At 37.6% G+C, this 22,532-nt stretch overlaps 1 protein-coding gene across 1 annotated transcript; it reads right to left on the reverse strand.

Moving 5' to 3' along the window:
• Positions 1 to 200: 200 nt before the first annotated feature.
• Positions 201 to 6,535, reverse strand: LOC116253905 (phosphoserine phosphatase, chloroplastic-like). The gene is made up of 7 exons (XM_031628898.2): positions 6,216 to 6,535; positions 5,981 to 6,113; positions 5,777 to 5,884; positions 3,941 to 4,034; positions 1,287 to 1,436; positions 1,151 to 1,204; positions 201 to 470 (listed from the first exon to the last, which is right to left on the reverse strand). Exons 1-7 carry the CDS (start codon positions 6,448 to 6,450, stop codon positions 336 to 338), a joined length of 909 nt encoding a protein of 302 aa, XP_031484758.1. The 5' UTR covers positions 6,451 to 6,535; the 3' UTR covers positions 201 to 335.
• Positions 6,536 to 22,532: the final 15,997 nt, after the last annotated feature.

Genomic DNA, 22,532 nt, shown 5'->3' on the forward strand with positions numbered 1-22,532 from the left:
GAACCAGAGCTTAGTCATCTCATTCAAGTGAACTGCATGAAAACTGTTTTGTTATTAAAGCAAAGAAGAAATAGAAAATTGATCATATCGTTTTGGATGTATACCATGCTTACCGACATAAATCACAGCTGCATTATGTTGAATATAATTTCGATATCCAAATTACAGCATGCTTAAATAACACGGAAAATTAAATCAAATGGCATAAAAATTTGGGTGCTCGTCCCAAATAATTATTAACAAGAAAGAAAAGAGCATCAGCACACCCTTAAATGAAGGGGTACACAAAAAAGTTTAGCCATAATACAAGAACAATATACCATGAAAGGATAACTCTAACAGCAAACGCCAAAAGACTCTATTAAGTCTTGGAAATTGAAAACTAGCCAATCAGCTTTAGCAGCTACACTTTCACGCAATTGAACTCCTCCATAACAGATAAACAGGTCCGCACCACCTGGCCTACGGGCCTAAACAGAAAAAGGAAAAGAGGAAAGCAAAGAAGGTAAGCAATTGGAAGTTTTAATATGCCAACAAAATACAGTTAATGGCATCACATTATAAAACATTGCATCACAATAGAAAAACAAGCAGACCAAGTTTCACATAGCTCGCCAATGGGGAAAAAAAAATCCTGAATGCCTTCAAAGTGTTGACAGGATATAAATAAGAGCTAAAAATTTTCTGGTGCTTATAACTAGAAAAACTATTGCATCAGCAACGCAGCTAGGAGACTGAATAGAAAAAAATGCAGGACCTTTCGTTCTTTGAAGAAAAAATTTTTGAAAGAATGCATGAAATACATACAAACAGGACTACATATGCAATACCAGCTCATCGACTCATCCTTCTCCAAGGAAAATACACACACTCTCAAAGATTAACGTTTACTGACTATTGCCATCACATCTAAGTCGACATGGGTTCGTATTTGGATGTATAAGGCGAAGATGCATTTAATACTTAATTCTCACATCAACTGAACATTGTCTGTGGCAGCATAACAGAGGTTCCTGAATAAGGGAACATGGAAGCAAGGATACAAACAACCAAAACATTCATGGACATCCTACTGAGCCAAAAGTGCACAAATCCCTTTCACACAGATATGCCAATGAGGACAAATTTTCATTTTGAGCATCACGCCTACCTCAAGGTCTGTTGCCCCATCACCAATCATGACCAATAGCTTGTACCCATGCTTCTGCACCCAATATTGAAAGAGATTATACAATAATTTATACATGCTCAAGTGTTAATCATGGGCAACAAATATACAGTTTTACCTTCTTTATGGACTCAACAGCAACAGCTTTCCCTCCACTTCTTGATGTTGGTTCTTCTGTGTTAAACCCAACGAACTCGCCAGAGCTTCCAAATAGGAGTTCATTTGCATATATATTCTCATGTGGAATACCAAGAGTTGAAGCAACGGGCTGCACCAAAGTTTTGTCTGTAAATACTTGATAGTAAAAGGTGGCAAGGATTTTAATAATAGCTTCAGAAGCTACAAGAAAGTCTAGATCAATTTGCTAAAACATAAAACAATTGCTTCTTTCTTTCCTTCCTCAATTTTCACTTCAATCAGAAGCTGGGCAGACATGTGAAAACCCCTACCTAAGATAGGATAACTATGTAAGACTAGGTAATATGCCAATAATCTAAAATTTATCTCATACGGGAAATAATGCCCCAGATTCCACCTATAATGAACAGAAACCTGCCAAAATAGGGATGTTATAGTTCAATACTGGTAATGAACTCATGAAAGACTAGCTAAAGTACTTGCATTTCCTGCCAACTGACATAGGCCCTGGGCAGCCTCCTTTTCATCTAGGTTGTAGTGCCTAGAGAACTAACTTAAAGAAAGGTCTTACAGCAGTTTTCTTTCTCCTTTCTTCTCTTGCTACCATTTAATTATTTAGATATTTTTTTTCTTCTTTCCTTGTTCTAGTTCTTCTTCCTTCTTTATTCTTCCTTATACTGTTTTTTTGCCTGTTTATGCCCAACCTAGGCACTGCCTAGCCTTTTGAAGGCTGCCGCCTAGGCTACTTAGCACTTCTCACTAAGTCTAGTTCCTTCTTGTAAAAGATAAGATATTATGCTAGAAAGTTCAATATCACAAAAATTACTTGGACACATTCTCTTGAAACTGCACTTTCAATTCCCTTCAACTCTCCACTGGAGATGATTGTTGACTAAAAGATTTTGCATGAATTTGGCATAGTTGGAAAAGTTTACCTTTTCAAGCTATGGCAAGTGCATCTCATTTTAAAGATGGTTAGAATTTCATGCTTTTTTTTAAGCTCCACTGAATTATGGATTCTTAAGCAATGAATAAACCAAGAACCTGAACAACCCATCTGTGGTGACATGCATTTTATGTTTTACGCTGCCTTAGTCCGCAAAAGATGTGAAATTTGTAAAAGTTGATGAGAAAATTCAATGCCAAGACCATTTCTAGCAACTAATAAGCTGTAAAGTCAAACCTAATGTGAAGGTTTTCGCACCTGTTCATCATATATTAAACAACAGAATAATCCAAATAGTCAACAAGTTTTATCCACCCTCAGACCCTCACATTTTTCCTTTCATACTGAAAGATACGTGCCTATATAATTCGGCTGACTGGGAGTTCATAGACACTATTAACCTAGGTAGATACGTGTGATGCATATGTCCAACAAACCTTTATCGTCTGCTGATGGTAGAAAATCAATTAGGATGGAAAGTTCATTTTCATTCAAGGTCATGTGAACTAAGTTGCAGAGTCGGGATTGATCCAGTACAAGTCCAATATCAAATACCGAGACAATCTGTCTCAACCATGACTTTCAACAATGAATGATATGTAGACCACTCGTCTTCCACCTATGGAAGTTCAATTATGTTAGTGCAGACCTAATCCTACAAATATTGTAGATCCTGTGCCAGGATATATTGGCCAAGAGGTACCATGCTACTGATTGAGGCTGTTATTTGTTCAGTTGAAGTACTCCATTTGGTCCAACAGATAACTAGAAAAATAGGGAAAGTCCTGTGAAGATGCATAGATATATGGTTTACTTTACAAACCTCAAAAGTACTTGCAAGAAATTAAAGTTAGAAAGCATAATCATCATGGAGTCTGGAATTTCATATGGCCCACCTTGTGATTGGCTGTTTCCCGTTTTACTAAACATTGTTCAAACCAAAATGACAAATATCATTCCTGGGAATTTCTAGAAAAGACTATTCTCAGAAGTTTTTCTTCTGATTTGTTCTGCAGGAAAATTTTAGAGTTTACAAAACATTTAAAATATATGCAAATAATAATAAAATATGAAACTACGAGTTTTATACACATTTTTCTTACAAAAAAAACTGAAAGATTCAAAATAATTTTAAACATTTTAATTGAACAAAACAAGGAAACTATGCACATGAAGCACATATAAGAAGCTTCGTTTAAAAAAAAAAAAAAAAATACTTATTTTTGACAATATTTTGAAAAATATGGTGCAACATTTTCTGTGGAAAGCACTTTTTTCTTTTTTGGCAGTAATATTGTGACACTTTCAAAGTCTATTTCTTTTTAAGGCTCGCTATGTTTGACACTAAAACGGTAAAACCTGTGTCCATGACCATGCAACATAGGTCCTAACCTTCTGGTTTTTTAAGAAAAAGGTGGCCATTCATAGGAGGTGCATTCATGTTATTGTTCTGTCAGACTGATACTTTCCAATGCTACCATCTAGTGGCTCTCAATGTCATACCAATTGGCTAGTCAACCAAAACATGCATAGCTATAATGCCTGACAAACACAACTAAAGGCTCAACATAGTTATACACATTCAACATTAGACTGCAAGATAAGTACTACCAACAAAGACTTAAGACAATACTGCAATTACATCAAGATAAGAAACCAATTAAATAGACTCAAATTTGGTGCCATACATTGATCATTTGACGGAAGCCACCAGAAATGAGGTAGACATTGATATTCTCCGCCTTCAACTTTTTCATCAAGTCAGCAATGCCTGGGGAAAGTCTAGTTAAAAATGAAAAAAAAAAACAGAAAAACAACAGATCTTAGTAAGGAGATACTATGATAGCATCGGATCAGAAAAAAGAAAACTTGAAAAATTATCAGATTAAAGCATATCAAGTGCATAAGCCACAAAAAAAATACAGACAGCACAAGAACCAGGGGAAAAAAATGAGAGAACTAGAAAGGAATAGGAGATTATATGGAAAAGTGACATTTGATGACCAACTCAGTTGACAGTTCATTCTACAACAAAATGCAAACTTGATGGAGAAACATATAGTAAGTTCGAAGACAATAAAACACAAACTTGATGGAGAATCATACAGTAAGTTTGATAGCACAATCGAAAAGCTAGTCTAATTTGAAATTAGATATTAGAATGTTCATAACTTGATTACTCCCATCAATGGAGCCATTTACACAAACTTTCTTCTATAAACCATCCTCAAGCGCACCCTCTAGTAGAAGCGTCCAGTTTGCCTTCTCTTCATTTTTTATGGATGAATGTGGTCTTTGGTCAAAAGCTTATTAACGACAGCTTGTGTGAAACTTGTCTGATCTCCAAAATTCAGTAATTCAAAATGAAACGATGGTGATCACTAACTATAGCGCCTTTCTGTCAAAACCATTGTCAAGATATTCAAAATATCTCAAGCAAACTGAGAAAAATAAAAGAAAGAGAAAATCACAATATTTTGATTAACATATATTGCAATATTTTCGTTTTAAATAACTTTGTTAGATGCTCGACCGTCTCCCTCTCCCTCTTTCTCTCTCTGTCTCTGCCTAAGACTGGGTTTGACTGAACTTGATTCTTGAACTATGGGTTCTTCTCCCTCTCCCCTTCACAGGTGTTGCAGTCAAGGCAGCTGTTTGCACATGGATCTTCTCCTTCTTGAGCTATTGGCATGTGGCGAACTACCAACATTGTGGTTATTGTTGAAAGGTTAAGGGTGCCATCCCTGCAGCGATTCAATAGGATGCTTACTTGGAGTGGAGCAAATCCAAGCACATAGGAAAGAGCTCCTAAACATCCTCAATATCCTACCGTGCAAGCAGACATGAGCATTTTACAAGCTAGATTGTCTGGTTCTAGCTAAGATGAAAGCAACACTTTTGTCAGCTCGACCTAGGGAAGGGGAGAGGACCTATTTCATGGTCCAAGCGCGAGAGATAGCTAGTACCAAAGGCCCATTACTAGATCTTCTCGCAGACTTGGGGCACATGAGCAGCACTACGTGAATTGGATTTTGACAAAAGCAAGTCCTGTGGCCTAGTACTAGGGAGTGTAAATGAAAGAGAATGGGGCGCTGGGTGAGTGGCCCTTGGTGATGCGACGACCCCAGTAGGAGCAGTGAGGCCTCAACCGGTACTAGTTTTAGAGGTCGGTTGGGGTTGAGCGACCATTTCAGGCAACTAGAGGCATCGTCTGCAACAGACATGCTCTAATATCAATTGTAACTCCAAGAAACTAGCCTAAAATACTCATAAACCATGCCATTGGGACTCTCATAGAAGTTTAAAGGTCAATTATACTAGAAAAAAACTATTTTAGAAAGCTGTGTTGGGTTCTATTATTTATTCTTCATAAAGGACCAACAAACCAAAGAAATTTAACTGGGGATAGCAGAGCAACTTCATACTTCAAAAAATGAGTGACAAAGAAAGAGACGGGCAAAACAAAACGAATTTATAGCGACGGCCAACAATCATGGGCGATATGTGGGCGAGAATCTATTCACCTTGGAGGCTTTTTGATGAGAAAATCATTGACCTGAGCCAAGGAAGGCTTGAACAAGTTGAGCCTCGCAGCCAGAGCTTCCTCAAATGGCACGGATCCACCCATTGCTCTTTCTCAGATAATAAGGGGAAAAATAACAACAAAATCAATGAAAAGCAGGAAGAGACCAAAAACAACTCAATCCCCGACCTTTACCGAAACAAACCTTCTCGTCCACTCCGCGACGACTTGTCCGGCGCCGCAGAACTCCGCCAACTCGTCGATCCCCTCATCGAGGCACACGGTGCTGTCGACGTCGAAGCACACTGCCTCAGCCCCCCGCCAGATCTCCAACACCTCTGCAACGAAGGCAACAAAAGGCAACTCCTCAATCAATTAAAAAAGGAGTCGACGCGAAAGAATGGAGGAAACACAAGAAAGAAAGAAAGAAGAGTTAAAACCTTTCGTAGGAAGAGAATTGTCGTGGAGCGCCGGAGAACGTTGATCCGGTTGGACGGGGGCTGCCATGACGACGACAGAAAGCCGATTTCTGAGGCAGGAAAATGAGAACCTGGATCCCGAGAAAGAAGCAGGACAAAGGAGAAGACGAGAGGAGCGAAGCAGAGGGCGGAAGGAGAGGGAAGGAGAAGGATGGGAAGAATGGAGACGGGAGAGTTGGATTTGCAGTCCCGCCATGGAGTGCCCCAAGAGTGAATGTTAAAAGCGACGGCGTACGAGGGAGAGGGAGAGAGCGGGGGCTCCAATTGCTCGCCGACGGCGTAGGCCGTTACGTCATGCGCGAGATTAAAGAACAAGAGGACAAATTTTAAATTGAACCTGCACTTTTGGCTTAATTTAATCCTTAGAAATGTAAAAATGTCTTCCTTTTTTCTTAAACTATAGACAAGAGGCAACAAATAAGCGCTTAATTTAGTAAAAAAAAATCTCAAACAAAAAACTTGTTAAAAAAACAATATTATTTAAATTTCAAACTTTATGGTAAATTCATATGTAATAAAAATAATTAAAAATGAAACATCAATATGTAAATAAGTTAAACTTTGTGAGTTGGTGTGAGCAATTGGTCACAACTGCCACAACGTGGATCGTTAGTGATTGATTTTACTCATGATTCGAATTAAGATTTAGCAAAACGTATTTTAGATTGGCTTTTCTAAAAAAATTTTACATGGAGCTTAAAATGTTTAAAATACACTAAATCCCATAAAGTGCAATTCACTACAGTTAATGTTAAAGTTTTTACCAAATTTTATGAACTTTTTGAAATCATAGATATATAGACAAAAGTTTCTAGGATACCCATCCTTCCCCATGCTTAAATATTATTGTGCTCATCAACTCTCTCATGCTTAAGCCTAACTGTATGAAATCCATGCTAAAGAAAACAAAAAAAAGAAGTAAGGGGAACAAGAAGAAATGCAACTTGCAATAACCAAGAAGCACATTGAGCTAATGATGCATGTGCTGTCCGTAGCCATGCAACTAACTATGTTAAACACAAAGATCAATGCATACCTAACTTATTTGAAAGAAGTCAAAACAACTTAACTTAACTTCAAGAGTGAAAATTTGTAGTGTATACAGCTGAATCAAAAAAATTTCACGAGGGAGCCAAATTAAAGTTTTTAAATTTTAACAAAATTTCACGAGGGGGCCAAATTAAAGTTTTAAAATTTTAACACGAGACGAAATATCATTTTTCAAAACTTTTATGTAGGACAAGTAAAATTTTTTAAAATTTACATGTAAATTTAAAAAAAATTAGGGTAGGACCAGGGCTCATGCGGGCTCCACTTGGCTCTGCCCCTAGCGTATAGAGTACTTCAAGAGAGAGAAGCAATATGCACATTCATAAAATGCTTCCTCTCATGCAAGATAATGGCTAGCTAGTCAGACATAGGGCATACTATGCTTAAGAATTTAAGCACCACCTTATGATATATCATTGGTTTGAGCACAAAAACCTTCACCCCTTTTGCAACCTAATCCACTGCAACTAAAGCATACAAGTATTTGACGAAATGATAATAGAAAAGCGGCCATAAAATTGACCCCGAAGATAAAATATCTCTATGACCAGTATGGGGGGTAGTGGCATCATGTCCCTATGAGGCATGCTCGAGATTTATGATATGCTAAGTATATTAATGGTGACCAAAAAGTTCCCTGTGCATTGGAGCAAAGTAGAGAGAGATTGGTTGCATGCATCATGTCTCCCTCTACTTAGCTCCAATGCACAGGGAACTTTTTTGGTTACCAAGTAATTTATGATATACTTGCTGAAGCTACCTAGATGGATAGATGATCTTCCATTGTTTTTTAAAACCCTTTTATTCTTGGATTTCAAGATCACATTCTTGAAGTAATAGAATTCAAATAATCAGATGTAACTTTGCATCTTTCATGCCCATCAAGTGCTGCAGAGTTGCATGGTTTTAGTAAACTATGACCTTAACAATTAACATCTAAATTTCTCCAAGGCAAAAAGTACTATTAACAATTCCTTTCCACTATTGCATAATTCAATTGAGCATCATTACTAACATAGTATACCACATAAAGTTTTTATCAACATTTTACTATATTTCTAAGGTGTATGATAACGGTCGTTTGGTAACAGTAACACATTGTTACTATCCCATGAATCTACCCCGTAAAAATGTTGCAGATTCATGAAATACTTGTTAATGTGATTTATAAATCTGCCCTATGTCACATGGGTGCGGGTGCGATACGGGTACGGGGATACGGGTGCGAACACGGCAATTTTCAAATTTTTTGGATACGTGGACACAGTAAATTTTATATTTAAAAAAAACATTAAATTAATAGAAAGTTTGTTTTATCACAGTATTTGAAAGGATTATTGATGGAAATAATTGGATGCATCACAAAAAATTGATAAAATGAAAAAAAAAAATTTATTTTTATTTTCTACTGTGTCCGCACCCACGTGTCCGAGTGTCGACACGGACACCTGGGCTATTTTGCCGTGTCCGTGTGACATAGAATCTGCCTTATTTTTAAGGGCAGCAGGTTCATAAGATAGTAACAGAGTGTTGCTGTTGTCATTCCATAGAAACATATAAACATGATTTTCTCTTAATCTTCGGCATGCAGTGCCTGGTTTTCTCTTAGTTTGCTTTTCAAAATTTTTACAAGCGCAAGTTGAAAATTTTTGAAAACTTTAATAGGTAAACTCTGTTTTCTAAAATTTTAGAGAGGGCTATGGCCTCTACCGGCCCCTGGGCTCCACCACTGCACTGACCACTTCTTTCTTGTCTACCTCTTTAATGTTGGGTTGAGCTGTCCAAGGGCAGAGCCAATGGGGGCCAGCAGGGCCCTAGCCCCCCTTTAAAAAAAAAAATACATGTAAATTATACAAAACTTTATTTATCATATATAAAAATTTTGAAAATTTTCCGTTCATATTAAAATTTTGAAACTATAATTCACGAAAATTTTTCGGCTTGGCCCCTGTGCTGCCTTTGCATTTGCGTGTATGGCTTAGCACCTTCCTGTAACACTATCGAATGCATACAGAAAGTCGGATCAATCCCGTGGATCCCATAGCAAGCCACCTAAAAGCCATGCCATGAACTTGAATTAGTTGCTCTTTTTGATCATCAGTCATGCCCGAAGCAATATCGAACACTCTCTCTCCGAGGAATACATATTTGAGAATAGCCAGCAAGGGCTTAAGCGCATATCGGAAGACACTGCATGCTGAGGCTGCAATAAATCTGGACTTGCCTTCATAAGGTCGACCTTGGATTAATGTTAAACAGAACTTAGGGAAAAACACAAAGACATATTTAGTTAGATATCATATTATTTGAGATTTTATACCAATAGAGGTAAATAGTTCTGAAGCACTATAAGATCTTACTTGGTAATTGCATGATCATAAAATCCAAAAGCAGTTGTATTTAAGATGGAATATTCTTCTGTTTAGTTACCAAAAATCTGTTAAGGAAAATTATTTTATGGATATAATTGACGTTAATTGTTACAGTAAAAGAGCCCTTAATCTGACACCTTTGCCTGCCCTATATACTATGATTTGATGTTTAGATATTGATCCTTGGGAGATTTCATTGTTTTACTCATTCGCAATAGCCCATTACTGATATAGCCTTGAAACCTTTTTTTTTAATTGAAGAGATTACAAAAATAAAAGATAATAATTATAAGAATAATAAATCCATTGTAGAGAAGGACAAATAAAAGTTTAAAAAAAGAGAGAGAGAGAGAGAAAAGAATTCCAAACATTTCATTAGTAATGTCTTCAAGCTATATTGTCATAAGATCAGATGAAATATATAAGTTTTCGTATTTTATCAATTGATCACTTCAGATATCTTTGTTCCACATCTCATCTCTCTCACAAGAATTATTAGTATGAGAGTTCAAGTTTTGGAGTATCTACCTAACTAAAGTTTCACTTTAAATTAAATCGTACAGGAACAAATCTAATTTGGTGGTGCCCAGTTGAAAAAGGACGGATTCCTCAAAAAAAAAAAAAAGAAGAAGAAGAAATATCTGAAGACGGAGGATGATGAGTGAAGTAAATGTATTTGGTGGGCGGTTGGTGAATGAATTTCTTAGAGAGGAATCAAAATGGACATCAAACTTTTTCATGTTCATCAGTTGGTGTTTTGAAAAGTATGGGAAGTGAAAACTCACTTCGGCCTGAATGCCCGTCGGTATCGGGTTGGCAAGATGAATTATCCCAGCGTATGTGTCAATAGTAAATATCAAGATATTGGAAACAGCCGGATAGGTTAGATAGTTATTTTTTTATTTTACATTGCAAAAAGAGCATTGGCGACGGACTCCACACTTGTTTTGCCATGAATTTTAAAGATGAAATACATTTTTTAAAACGGTTTTTGGTAACATAAAATGAAAAAAATAACCATCCAGCCATATAGCAGCCACCTGTTTTCAATTTTTTTTAGATATCTAATTTATTAAAAAAAAAAGACAAAACAGCAGCTTAACGTCTTTTTTTTAAAGTCGCTCACAAAGTTTCTCTCTCTCTCTCTCTCTCTCTCTCTCTCTCTCCTGGTGCAATGGCGCCCACAAGTTAATTTGCTCGAATACAAAAGGCATCCTGCGAGGCATATACAGTATGTTATCCTTTGCATGGAAGAATATTCCTTTTAGTCCCTTCCCACACAGAAGTAGCATGATCATAATAGAATTCATAATATTGTGCTACATATACGCCTTTGGCCTCACATTGAAGTAGTCAAATGTTCTATTAAGAATAGGGATGCAGTGCCTAAATGATGGTACATCGTATCTAATCCTGATGCCAAAGCAGCCCTGCACTCAGGTAGATAGGAAGTGAATGCTTGGCTCTCTTCTTGGTGGCTTTTCACTCACCCAGAAACCTACAAAGTTTAAAAACATACCGAAACCTACAAAGTTAGAAAACATGCCGAAAGTTGTTAAATTTACACAAGTTTCGTACATATATAATATCTTGAGTGTGCAGATAGGTTGCATCAATTATATGGTACCTAAATTCATTTAGGTTCTGAATTCCGAAGCAGTTCCAAACCCTAGATGCAGAAGAAAGAAAGGGGCATCAATCTCTCACCGGCCCACACAGTGGGGTTCCCTCCACTCACCCGAATTGCCCACTGTCCACACCAAGGGCGAAGGAAAGGGTGCCCTCAGGGGTCTTGGCGCCCCCCCTCTCCCTTAGATTTTAAAAACTTTAAAAATTTATATGTAAATCTAAAAGGTTTTAGTTTAATATATATACAAAAAAATAAAAAATTTTATTTCAATCTCTATTAAATTTTTCAAACTATAGTTTTGTAAGTTAGATGTCACAGTATGACGTGAGCGTTTGACCTCGGTATGTGCTAAGGTGTAGTAAGCCTAGTGAACCCAGAGAATTAGCAACACTGCTGTTGTCAAAATAGATTCTTGAACCGAATTGCTGCCCCGGCACATTAAGCCGATTGCCGATCCACCGACTCAGGTTGGATCAGGAAAAAAAATAGACAATCATTTTCTCGAAAAAATAAACCAAAAAAAAGATTGGAAAACTTTTAAAATAGCTAAAACATAACATCTATATAGTGGCACTTTTGAACATGCGTCATTAAATCAAATCAGTCGGTTTTTTTAATTTAGGCGGATTCTAATAACACTATTAGCACCGCACCGTTTGAGAGGGGCTTCAGCAGAGGTGGAGACACATATGGCCTGGTGTGGGCCTTTAATGTTTCTTTATTTTCATTTTGACATTTTCAAATATTTGTTAGGTCACATACAAAATGCCCCTTGAATATAGAATCTACGAGTGCCCTTCCAAAATTTTTTTCTGGCTCCGCCATTAGACTTTAGGTGTTTCAAGAAGACTTGGCTAGCCTATGATTACCATGTTTGTCCTGGTAAGAATTTTTGAAAATTAAGGGGATTTTCAAGTCAAATTAGCTTTATATAATCTTAGTCAAGGAGAAGACGGACTCAACTAGCAAGAACAGGTGTGACCTAGGCCTGCCCATAGAGATCCTAGCTGGTAATGTCCTGATCTCTTTGTTATTGAAACCTTCTTAGTGAGGAACCAAGAAATTTACGCTAAGGGTATTAATTAAAAAACTTTCATAAATTTTAGGGGCACAAGAGATAAGACAAAGGTTGGTAGACGGTCTTTTCTTCAAATTCTCAAGGCATCAGTGAACCATTGATATGCAACTTGGAACATAACAGAGACATCGCCCCAATGCACAAAAGTTATCCTGTGGAGATGGGAGAAAGGGTGGGGGGGGTCTTGAATTATATTGTTAGATAGTAAGATAAAATACTTCTCCTATTAAAATACTTCTCTTATTAATCTAACTTTTAACACTATATATAAGTGAGCAAACATATTTATGTAAACGAGAAAAAAATTGAATGCGTCAATACGAAAATAAAGCACCTTTATGGGACTGCAGCGGGCAACTGCCGACAGCTGCCTGCCTACATGTGGCTCCATTGCCTTCGTGTATTGCTTCAACTTATTTTTTGTCTGCACATAACATAGGCGTTGCACAAAAACGAAATGTACACTACCTTCTCTCTGAGGTGCAAACAGACGCATGAGGGCAAGATTCATAAGATTTCCTTATAAAACTTTTCTGACAAACGTCTAAAAACTAAAAAGAGAAAATAAATTTCAGAATGTGCAATTTGGTTGATAACCAATTGTTGGCGTAGACTGTTTTTAACCAAAATTCTGTATACTTTAGACAATAGGAGCTTTTGATCCTCTCTTAGTAAGTTGGTATATGCTATTGTGATGAGACATGATATTTCTTTTACTTTGAGTTAATTCATGAACAAACCAATGATAGTGCACTAACGTGATGCAATTATGATTTTAAAATATTTGAATCCTCACCCAAAAGCATATTATTTTCAGAACAAGGCTGCTCACATAACGTAGTTTCTTATTACGAAGTAAATTGCTTGCTTGGGGGTTAGGCCCCCTACATTTATTTCCACAAAATGGTAAGTAAAATGGTTATATACAAGGGAAGGCCAGAAATAGACCTTAACAATACTCACAAAGCTCAACCCATCACCGAAAATAGAACATAGCCTACAAGCTTTGTATTTACATATTCAAGTTAGCAAGATAGTCATGAAGGTCATTGACATTAAGTCTGGGCACTGGGCCAGGCCACCGCCGAGTACTCTGCTCGACTTGTGCCTGGGCCCGAGTACCAGAAAAAGGATTAATGGGCTCGTCTTATCGGGCCCGGCCCAACCCACTACTTTAACGGGTTGGGCTCGGGCTTGAATCTGTAATCATCGACGGCCCGAGAAGCCCGACTAACTAAAAAAAATAAAGGTTAGGGCATTGCTTCAACTTTCATTTTGTTATCCTCCCCGTCGATGTCATTCTCCTTTGCTGCTAGGCCTTTGAGGATGCCCACCGGACACATGCTGCTTGGCAGGTGCCGGACTCGCAGCTTGGGGAGGAGCTGAGGATCTGCATCGCCGAGAAACTGTTGTCGGTGTACAGGGCCTTCCTGGGGAGGTTTAGGCACCACTTGAAAGGTGGGAGGCACTCGGATGGCTACATCAAGTACTCTATGGATGACCTGGAAATCGCTCTCAGCGACTTCTTCGAAGGGTCTCCTAGCTCTGGGCACCACTCCAGAACGAAATCTCAGGGGTAAGAGGGTTCAAAACTTCTCAGATTTGATTTCAGGTCAATCTTCAGATAGTTGGGTGCCCATTTCATGTTAGGTCATTGTGGAGGTCTCATTTCTGAAGTTGTGTCTCTTGGCATTTAATTTTTCTAGCTGATTGGGGGGGTGGGGGTGGGAGTTGGCCATTATGGTGGCATTTTTTGGTTCAGTTCATAGCAAAAAGCAGGAAATCAGAAAATTTGATGTTTGGGGTTCATTATGAGGAGAACTCAATGAAGTTCAGTTGGTTTTCTTGACATGGGGAAGTTAATTTTCTGATGATCTTTGGCTGTAGGAGTTGGCAACGCTATTGAAGATGAGATTCTAGCAAAGATAGGTAGCCAAGCCCGGGTCGGGTCTCGGACTGGCCCGATAGCATTAACGGACTTAGTTTTTGCCACTTTTTTTGGGCTGGGCCGGCCCAGCCTGATGTCCAGCCCTAATGGGCATGATCCATAATCAGTCGGTCAATGTCAACTATACTATCACCCTACTCCACATAAATTCTCACCTGAAATTGATCAAAACACCTACTTCAACATTCATTTGTTGTCGCCCTTTCAATCTTTGTCTAATTGTCCTCACCCAATCTTTGATAGGGGAAATGATAGCATAGTCGCCACCATATTCCATATGGAATCTCAGAATGTGCTCCAAGACTTACATTTCTCCTTCGTGAATCCTTCCATGATCCTTGGCAATCACCACACAACCCAGTTGCCCCTTACCCACATAGCTCAAGCCTGTTATTCTCGATCCATGCTTGACATGGGCAATCACCACACAACCCAGTGTCTTCGCAGTACAACTTAGTTTCATTCAAATTCTTAGTTTAATTTCTATCTCAATAGGCCACTTGACAGAGAAAAAGCTATCCATGCAGTTCCTCCAAACATCTTTTTTGAACCTACTTACTGGGGGTTCAATACTGTCATGTAAACATTTGTTCCTGAGGTGCCACATATTTTAGGAAACAATTAAGAAAGACATCCTCCAGCACTGACGCCTCCACTTCCCTGAGATCCTTGCTTGCAGCCATCTCTTAAACTCATATACAATCTCACCTTGGGGGAATATAACTCTACCAAACTTTGCAACAATATACCTCCAAACTTCCTTTGCTAACTTACAATTTATCAAGACATGGGCATTTGTCTCCTCATCACATCGGCACAAGGAACAAAATTTTGCTAGCTGAATCCTAGCCTTCTAGATCATGTCAAGGGTGGGTAGCCTACCTTCACAAGCAATGTAGGAATGCAAACAACTCTTGGATGGGGCTTCCTAGTGCAAAGTTTCTTCCACCACCATTTTCTAGTGCCTTGGACTCTACACTTATTACCTGCCTTGAAGTTCTACTTACCACCCTCACTCCAAACCAAGGTATCATGGGCATCATGTAGCCTAATGTTAGCAATTGACACTCCAAGATGCATAGCAATAGCAAGGGACGGACTTTCCTAGTTAACACAAAGTTGCTCTTGAATATTGTTTTTAACATCACTACAAATCATCACGTATACATTCTCATCAACTCTATAGATGAGGACTTGCCCAGTCATCGGTCAATTCAAAACCTAATCCATTCTCCATTTCTAACTTTCCACTCAACTTTGCTTTGGATTCAGCTCCATCCCCACCACAATCCTTTTTAGCCCTAGCTTTGATTAGGGGATCTTTTGAGTGTCAAGACTGTGAAAGATCAAATATTTTTTCTTAAACATGTTAGCCCAAAGATCCCCACTGGTCAAAAGTCAAGCACACCTACTGGCTAGCATCGCTCTGTTCACTTCTTCTAGCCTTCTTATCCCAACTCCTCCTCCCTCTAGAGGAAGACAGTCTCTCACATTTAACTAGATGCATGTATCTTAGTCCTCCTTCCTCATTCCACAAGAACTTAATACAAGTTTGCTTGATTCTCCTTAATACGACCTTCGGCAATTTAAGAACATTCTCCTTAATACCTTTTGGATGATGTCATATTGCAGTCCATCATCATGATAAGAATATGCTGGAAGTGGTTCAGCCTCATGAACATTTTCAGTCAGTGGATGATGATCATTTCTATGTTGCTGCCAAGTAGAGTAGGGGTCATCTTCTTGGTTGCCACTTGGTTGGATGTCATATGGCTGCTTTGAGAGATGTCATGAGATGGGTGAGATGAAACTCACTCTCTCGAGACTCTTGTGCATATAGATCAAGAAGAGCCTTCTGAATTTCTCTAGAGATGTCGAGCCCAACTACCAGTCCAAGCACACTCCTTGATAGAGAAATACTGATCCATCCTTTGATAAGCTTGTTGGTTTTTCTCTAGGCATCATAAGTAGGATTGAGAGATGATTTGTGGGTGCTTTCTTAATAACATTATCTGGTATCTGGTGGGCAGGGACTCACCAAAAAAGAAAAAAAAAATCCTTGTAGATCTTGGCTTTTGACAGGGCAAAGACCTGTGTTTTTCAGAAATGAAAATTGTCTGCTGACAACTGGAGTGAAATGAAGTTAGAAATATTGATTGTGCAAGGATAGGGATATGGTGCATATAACATAAAGAAAAATGGAGCAAGAGAAGAAATAATACAAGAGATATATGGTTCGGCTATAGTAGCCTACGTCCATAAGAACAAAGCTTAAACTGAAATGTTAATAATGATTTTTGGTTACACAACCATGAGATATATATCTCTCATTTGGTTTTGTTGTAGTACCCTACATCCACGATAACAAAGATCAAACTACAACGTTATTGCTGATGATTTTTTGTTACACCACCATGAGATATATATCGATCATTGCGTTCACCTGATAGATTTACAAGAAGGCAGATCCTTAGATCTCTCATGAAATTCCTCTTTCTTATTTCTTATAACAGAATGCTGAATGGACGGCTCGATCTTCTTTCCTTTGTTGCTATTCACCTTATCTTAAATTTGATTCTCAAGATAAATTCCATTTCCTTCTCCCCAAATTTTATTCCAAAATGAATCTATACAAAAAGACAGAGAGATAAAAGGGCACTCACAGTACATTTCACCAAATTTCTTCTTGGATTCCTTAAAATAGGGACAAAAAAAGCTCTTTACAACCTCTGCAGGCAGACTATCATTGGAAATATACAAAAAACTCCTAAGGAGGAAAAAAAGAGAGGTAGCTGACATACTGCTACTGATATGAGACTGGCACTGAACTAATTTCTTCTTCCACGAAAGACGACCCACCACCATTCTCGCCCCATTTCTGAAGTTAGGAACTAAAGACAGTACACGATCCGGATTTCTCACTGTAAAGAAGGATATGAACAAGAATTACCAAGAAATTTTAACAAGGTTTGGTGCTGAAATCACCTACGTCCTCAAAGTTTCTCTATTCTCTTTTCAATATGTTATGAGAGAATAAAGGTTCTACTATTTAAAGAACATAAATCACAATCTTTGACTCATAAAATCATGGAGTTGATATACAACTTGTTTCATTCAAAATATTGTTTCCTATTTTATCTCTTTCCTTAGATAAAGAGATTTGGACGTCGACCTCTTCATCAGCAACTCCTGATTTTTTGGCAACTGATTGCAGTGTATCATCTTGACAATAGATTTATCAGATTTGTCCAACTTATGCGTATTATCTCATCCTTTGCCGCATGATTTGTCCAACTTAATATCAATGCATGACTTTCGATGTTGAGCTTGATACAAATAAAAGCATGACAATCTTTGGCTATGGGCTTAGTGAATATATCTGCAATCTGATCTCGAGTAGAAATGTAGCTAATTGCAAGTTCCTTCTTTGCTAATTTATCTGCAACAAAATGTAAGTCTATTTCTATGTGTTTACTTTTGTTATGAAACACTGGATGTGATGCAAGGCAAGTGGCTCCAATATTGTCGCACCATATATTCTGTGTGCTACAATTGGGTACATTAAGTTCTTTGAGTAGGTATTGTAGCCAAGTTATTTTTGTAACAGTGTTTGCCAAAGCACAATATTCTGATTCTGTACTCGACCTTGAAACCGTGGATTGTTTTTTCGCACTCCAAGATATAAGATTTGGTCCAATGAAAACAACATATCTTGTAATGGATTTTCGATCATATGGATCTCCTGCCCAGTCTGTGTCAGAATAGGCATTTATGGAATAATCTTGTCCTATGTGTATAACAAAATCATAATCAATAGTTCCCTTTAAGTATCATAGAATTCTCTTGACTGCTTTCCAATGTTCGTTAGTCGGAGGATGCATAAATTGACAGACTTTGCTTGCTGCAAAGGAAATGTTTGGTCTAGTAAGAGTAACATACTGAAGTGCTTCCATAGATACTTGGGTATTGAAAAGTTGTACCAGAGTGAATATGCAGTGGTGGAGAGACAGCCACGAGAGAGTTAGCAATTTTGGCATCAAGTAATTTTGTTCTTCGCAATAAATTTCCAATATACTTTCATTGAGATAATAGAACTCTTTGCTTATGGTTTTCAACTTGAATGCCTAAAAAAAATGTAAGTCTCCAAGATCTTTTAATGCAAATTCTTGTCCAAGCCTACGTATAAGATCTTGCACATTTCTTGGAGAATTTCCAGTTATAATGATATCATCTACATATATAAGAATAAAATCCGTATAATTTTCGTGTCTTAAAATGAAGAAAGAATTGTCAATTTGTGCACCTTTGAATCTCATTTGTTGAAGAAAGAGGCTGAGTCTTGAAAACCATGCTCTTGGTGCTTGCTTGAGTCCGTAGAGGACTCATTGAAGTTTACAAACATAGTTTGGGAATTTTGGGTCTTTGAATCCTTGTGGTTGATTCATATAAACATTCTCATTGATGTGTTCATGAAGGAAAGCATTTTGTATATCAAGCTGCCTTAAGTACCAATTTTGTGTGATAGCAAGGGAAGTAATAGTTCTGATTGTGGTTGGTTTAACTACAGGACTAAAAGTCTCGAAATAATCTACTCTTTCTTGCTGACTATATCCTTTTGCAACCAGCCTCGCTTAGTATCTTTCTAAACTTTCATCTGCTTTGTGCTTTATCTTATAAATCCATTTGCATTCCACAATATGTTGCTCATTTGTGCGAAGAACAAGAGTTCAAGTATGATTTTTCTTCAATGCAATAATTTCATTTCTCATAGCAGCGATCCAATTTGGATCATTGTTTGCTTCTTGAAACTGTATATTATCTTTATCCTGAGAGTGCTTGACTAAGAGCATCTATAGAAGAGAGTGTTTTGTTGAGTAAACCTTTGGTTTCAACGTGCTATCTTGGAATCTAATCGTCATATGGTGAGTTCTTGTGTGAATTGGTGGAGGAGTTGTGCTTTTGATTTGCATTCTCACCTTGACGAGCCATACTTTGATCTGGATTCTCATCTTACCATTTGATTGATTAACACCAGTAGGAGTTCCGTGTGTCCTCTCAATATTGTCATCAATACCATTTTGAGAGAATGGATATTGTATAGTGACAATCTGGTTGTCATGACTTTCCTTTCTGTAATTTTTCTTGTCAAATCTCTCTTCATTTTGATTGAAGGGGAACCAACTTTGATAAAAAATAACATGACATGATATAAAAATTCTTTCTGTTCTGAGATTGAGACAAAAATATCTATGATGCCTTGGTGCATAGCCCAGAAAAACACATTTTTCAGATTTATGCTCAAATTTATTTTTCATGTATGACTACAAGCATGGGAAACATGCACATCCAAAGATTTTTAAGAAATTGTAATCTGGTTTGGTTTTGAACATGACTTCAAATGGACTCAGTCCTCCAATTTTTTTGGTGGAAACTCTGTGGCTGTATGAAAAGCATAAGACCAATACTTTTTTGTCACGCAATCATCAACCAACATAGTGAGCTCGGTTTTAACAACATGGCAATGATGTCTTTCAACTGCATCATTTTGTTTTGGAGTGTGAGGACAAGAAATCTTATGTCCAATTCCATTTGATTCAAGAAAACCAGTAAGACCTTGATATTCTACACCCCAATCTGAATGCAGAAATTTAATTTTTGCACCCGTAACAAGCTCAACATGCGATTTAAACTTTTGGAAAACTTCATATAAGTCTGATTTGTTCTTGAGAAGGTATATCCAAGAATATTTTGAATAGGCATCAATAAATAAAGCATAATATCTATATCCATCAATACTAGTTATGGGTGTAGGGCCCCAAACTTCAAAATAAACAATATCTAAGAATCCATGTACTGATGTAGAAGTCTTGTTAAAGGGTAGACGATGACTCTTACCCTTTTGACAAGCTTCACATACTTTATGTTGCATAAAATCATCATAAGACAAACCAAAATTATTCAAGATGTTCATAACAATCTTTAAAGAGAGATGACCAAAACGTCTATGCTAAGTGTCAACCGAGTCCTTGACGCCAACATCTCTAGTGGTGAAGACTTGTTTGTTCTTGTTCAAGGTCAATTTGTATAAACCTTCTTCACTTTGACCTTAGAGCAACACTTTTCTTGAGGTGAGATCCTTGACATAACAACAAGAAGGGTGAAATTCAAAGAAAACATTATTCTCATTCGCAAATTTGTGTATTGACATGAGATTTTTAGAGATGTTAGGTACATGAAGAATATTACTCATGACAAATCTGTCAAAAAAAGTAGAACCAATGTGGTTAATAGCCAATCCTGATCCATCTCCAATAAGAACACCATCATTGCCTTGATATTTAGAGTGTAGAGATAAGTTGTTCAAGTCACTGGTCACATGATGTGATGCCCCAGAATCTGGATACCAGTTTTGACCATTGGTGGAGCTCTGGTGAGGGGCCACATGATATGCTTTTGGTGCCAAAGGTGTATTATTTTGAGCATAAGAGACAAGTTGATAACATGAGCGAGCAGAGTGACCAGGTTTTTTACAAATTTGGCAAGCAATACAAGGTCAATTACTTTGAGATCAGCCACCACGACTTCTAAAATTGCCGCTAGGGTTTCCACTTCCACCACGATAAAGTGATCCTCCATGGTTTTGATTGTGGAAAAAGAAACTAGCATTGTTTGTCAAATTAATAGAAGCATTCAGCTGATCAGTTTCAACACCAATACTCTTTATTATATTGTGTTCTTGAGTCAAGAGTAGACCATGAAGCTCTTTCAACGTCACTGGTGTAGATCGGATCTCCATTAAGACCCTAAAAGCTTGATACTCATTTGGCAGTCCTTTCAATAAATGCATGATAAGGTCATCTTCATCAACAAGTTTAGAGACAATAGTTAATTGTTGCGCAATAGATTTTGCGTGCTAAAATTCATCTACTGTCTTGTTTTCTTTCTTTAGATTCTAAAATTGACCTCTAAGATGAATTATGCATGAATGAGAATGAGAGACATATGATCTCTTTAAGAAAGACCAGACTTCATATGCAATTTTCAAGCCAATGATTTGACACAAGACGTTTTTACTCAATGAGGTAATAATCCAACTTAAAACAAGTTGATCATGCTTTAACCATAATATATAATTAGGATTAACATCTTCAGAATTTCTAATAGTTTTGGGTGGACAATGGTTTGTTCCATCAATATAACACATGAGTCCTCCATAAGTGATCGAGATGGGTTTGAGTTGAGCAGCCCAAACCGTATAATTATCTGTTGTAAGTTTGATAGAGAGAAACTAAAAAAAGTTTGATGGCACCTAGTTAAAGTTGAAGTTAGTGCTGAGAGTTCTGTTCGACATTGAAGATGTCGATGATGTTGCCATAGATATCAATGAATGAAGCCAATTGGGGTGTAGGTTTGTATTGCCGGCACTTCGAAAGAGTCGGCAGTTCTCAGCAGGATTCGCCGCGCAGCTCTGATACGGTGAAGGGAGAATTGTTGGGACACGCAAATCCTGACATGTTGACAGCCGACTCACCGGGAAACAAAGAATGGTAGAATATTCCGTTGGGTTTCGCTGGAATTCCTCTTTCGCACCGCAAAAGTGGAAAAACTGCCGGCAGACTTCAAAAATCGATTTCTCCCTGATTTCTCAATGGTTTTGGATGGGTAAGGGCTCAAAATGCTCGGAATTTCGTCAGCTTTCTCCTCAAATGATCAAAACACATTTTGATCTCAGGATCTGACGGATTTAATGTCGGCAGTAGTCGGACTCCACTGAAAATAAAGAACACATGTCCGAGGGAAGAATCTATGAAAATTAGCTGCGGAGTGATTCACCATCTAAGGATCAATACTTAGAGCAGAAACCGTGAAGCTCTAATACCATGTAAAGAAGGATATGAACAAGAATGAATATGAAATTTTAACGAGGTTCGGTGCTGGAATCATCTAAGTCCTCAATGTCTCTCTACTTTCTTTTCAACATGTTATGAGAGATAGAAATTCCACTATTTAAAGAACTCAAATCACAATCTTTGACTCCTAAAATCATGGAGTTGATATCCAACTTGTTTTCTTAAAAAATATCATTTTCTATTTTATCTCTTTCGATAGATAAAGAGATTTGGACATCGACCTCTTTTTTAGCAACTCCTGATTTTTTAGCAATTGATTGCATCATCTGATTTCTTGACAACAGATTTAT

The sequence above is a fragment of the Nymphaea colorata genome, chromosome 5 (assembly GCF_008831285.2).
Source record: "Nymphaea colorata isolate Beijing-Zhang1983 chromosome 5, ASM883128v2, whole genome shotgun sequence".
Classification (NCBI taxonomy): Eukaryota; Viridiplantae; Streptophyta; class Magnoliopsida; order Nymphaeales; family Nymphaeaceae; genus Nymphaea; species Nymphaea colorata.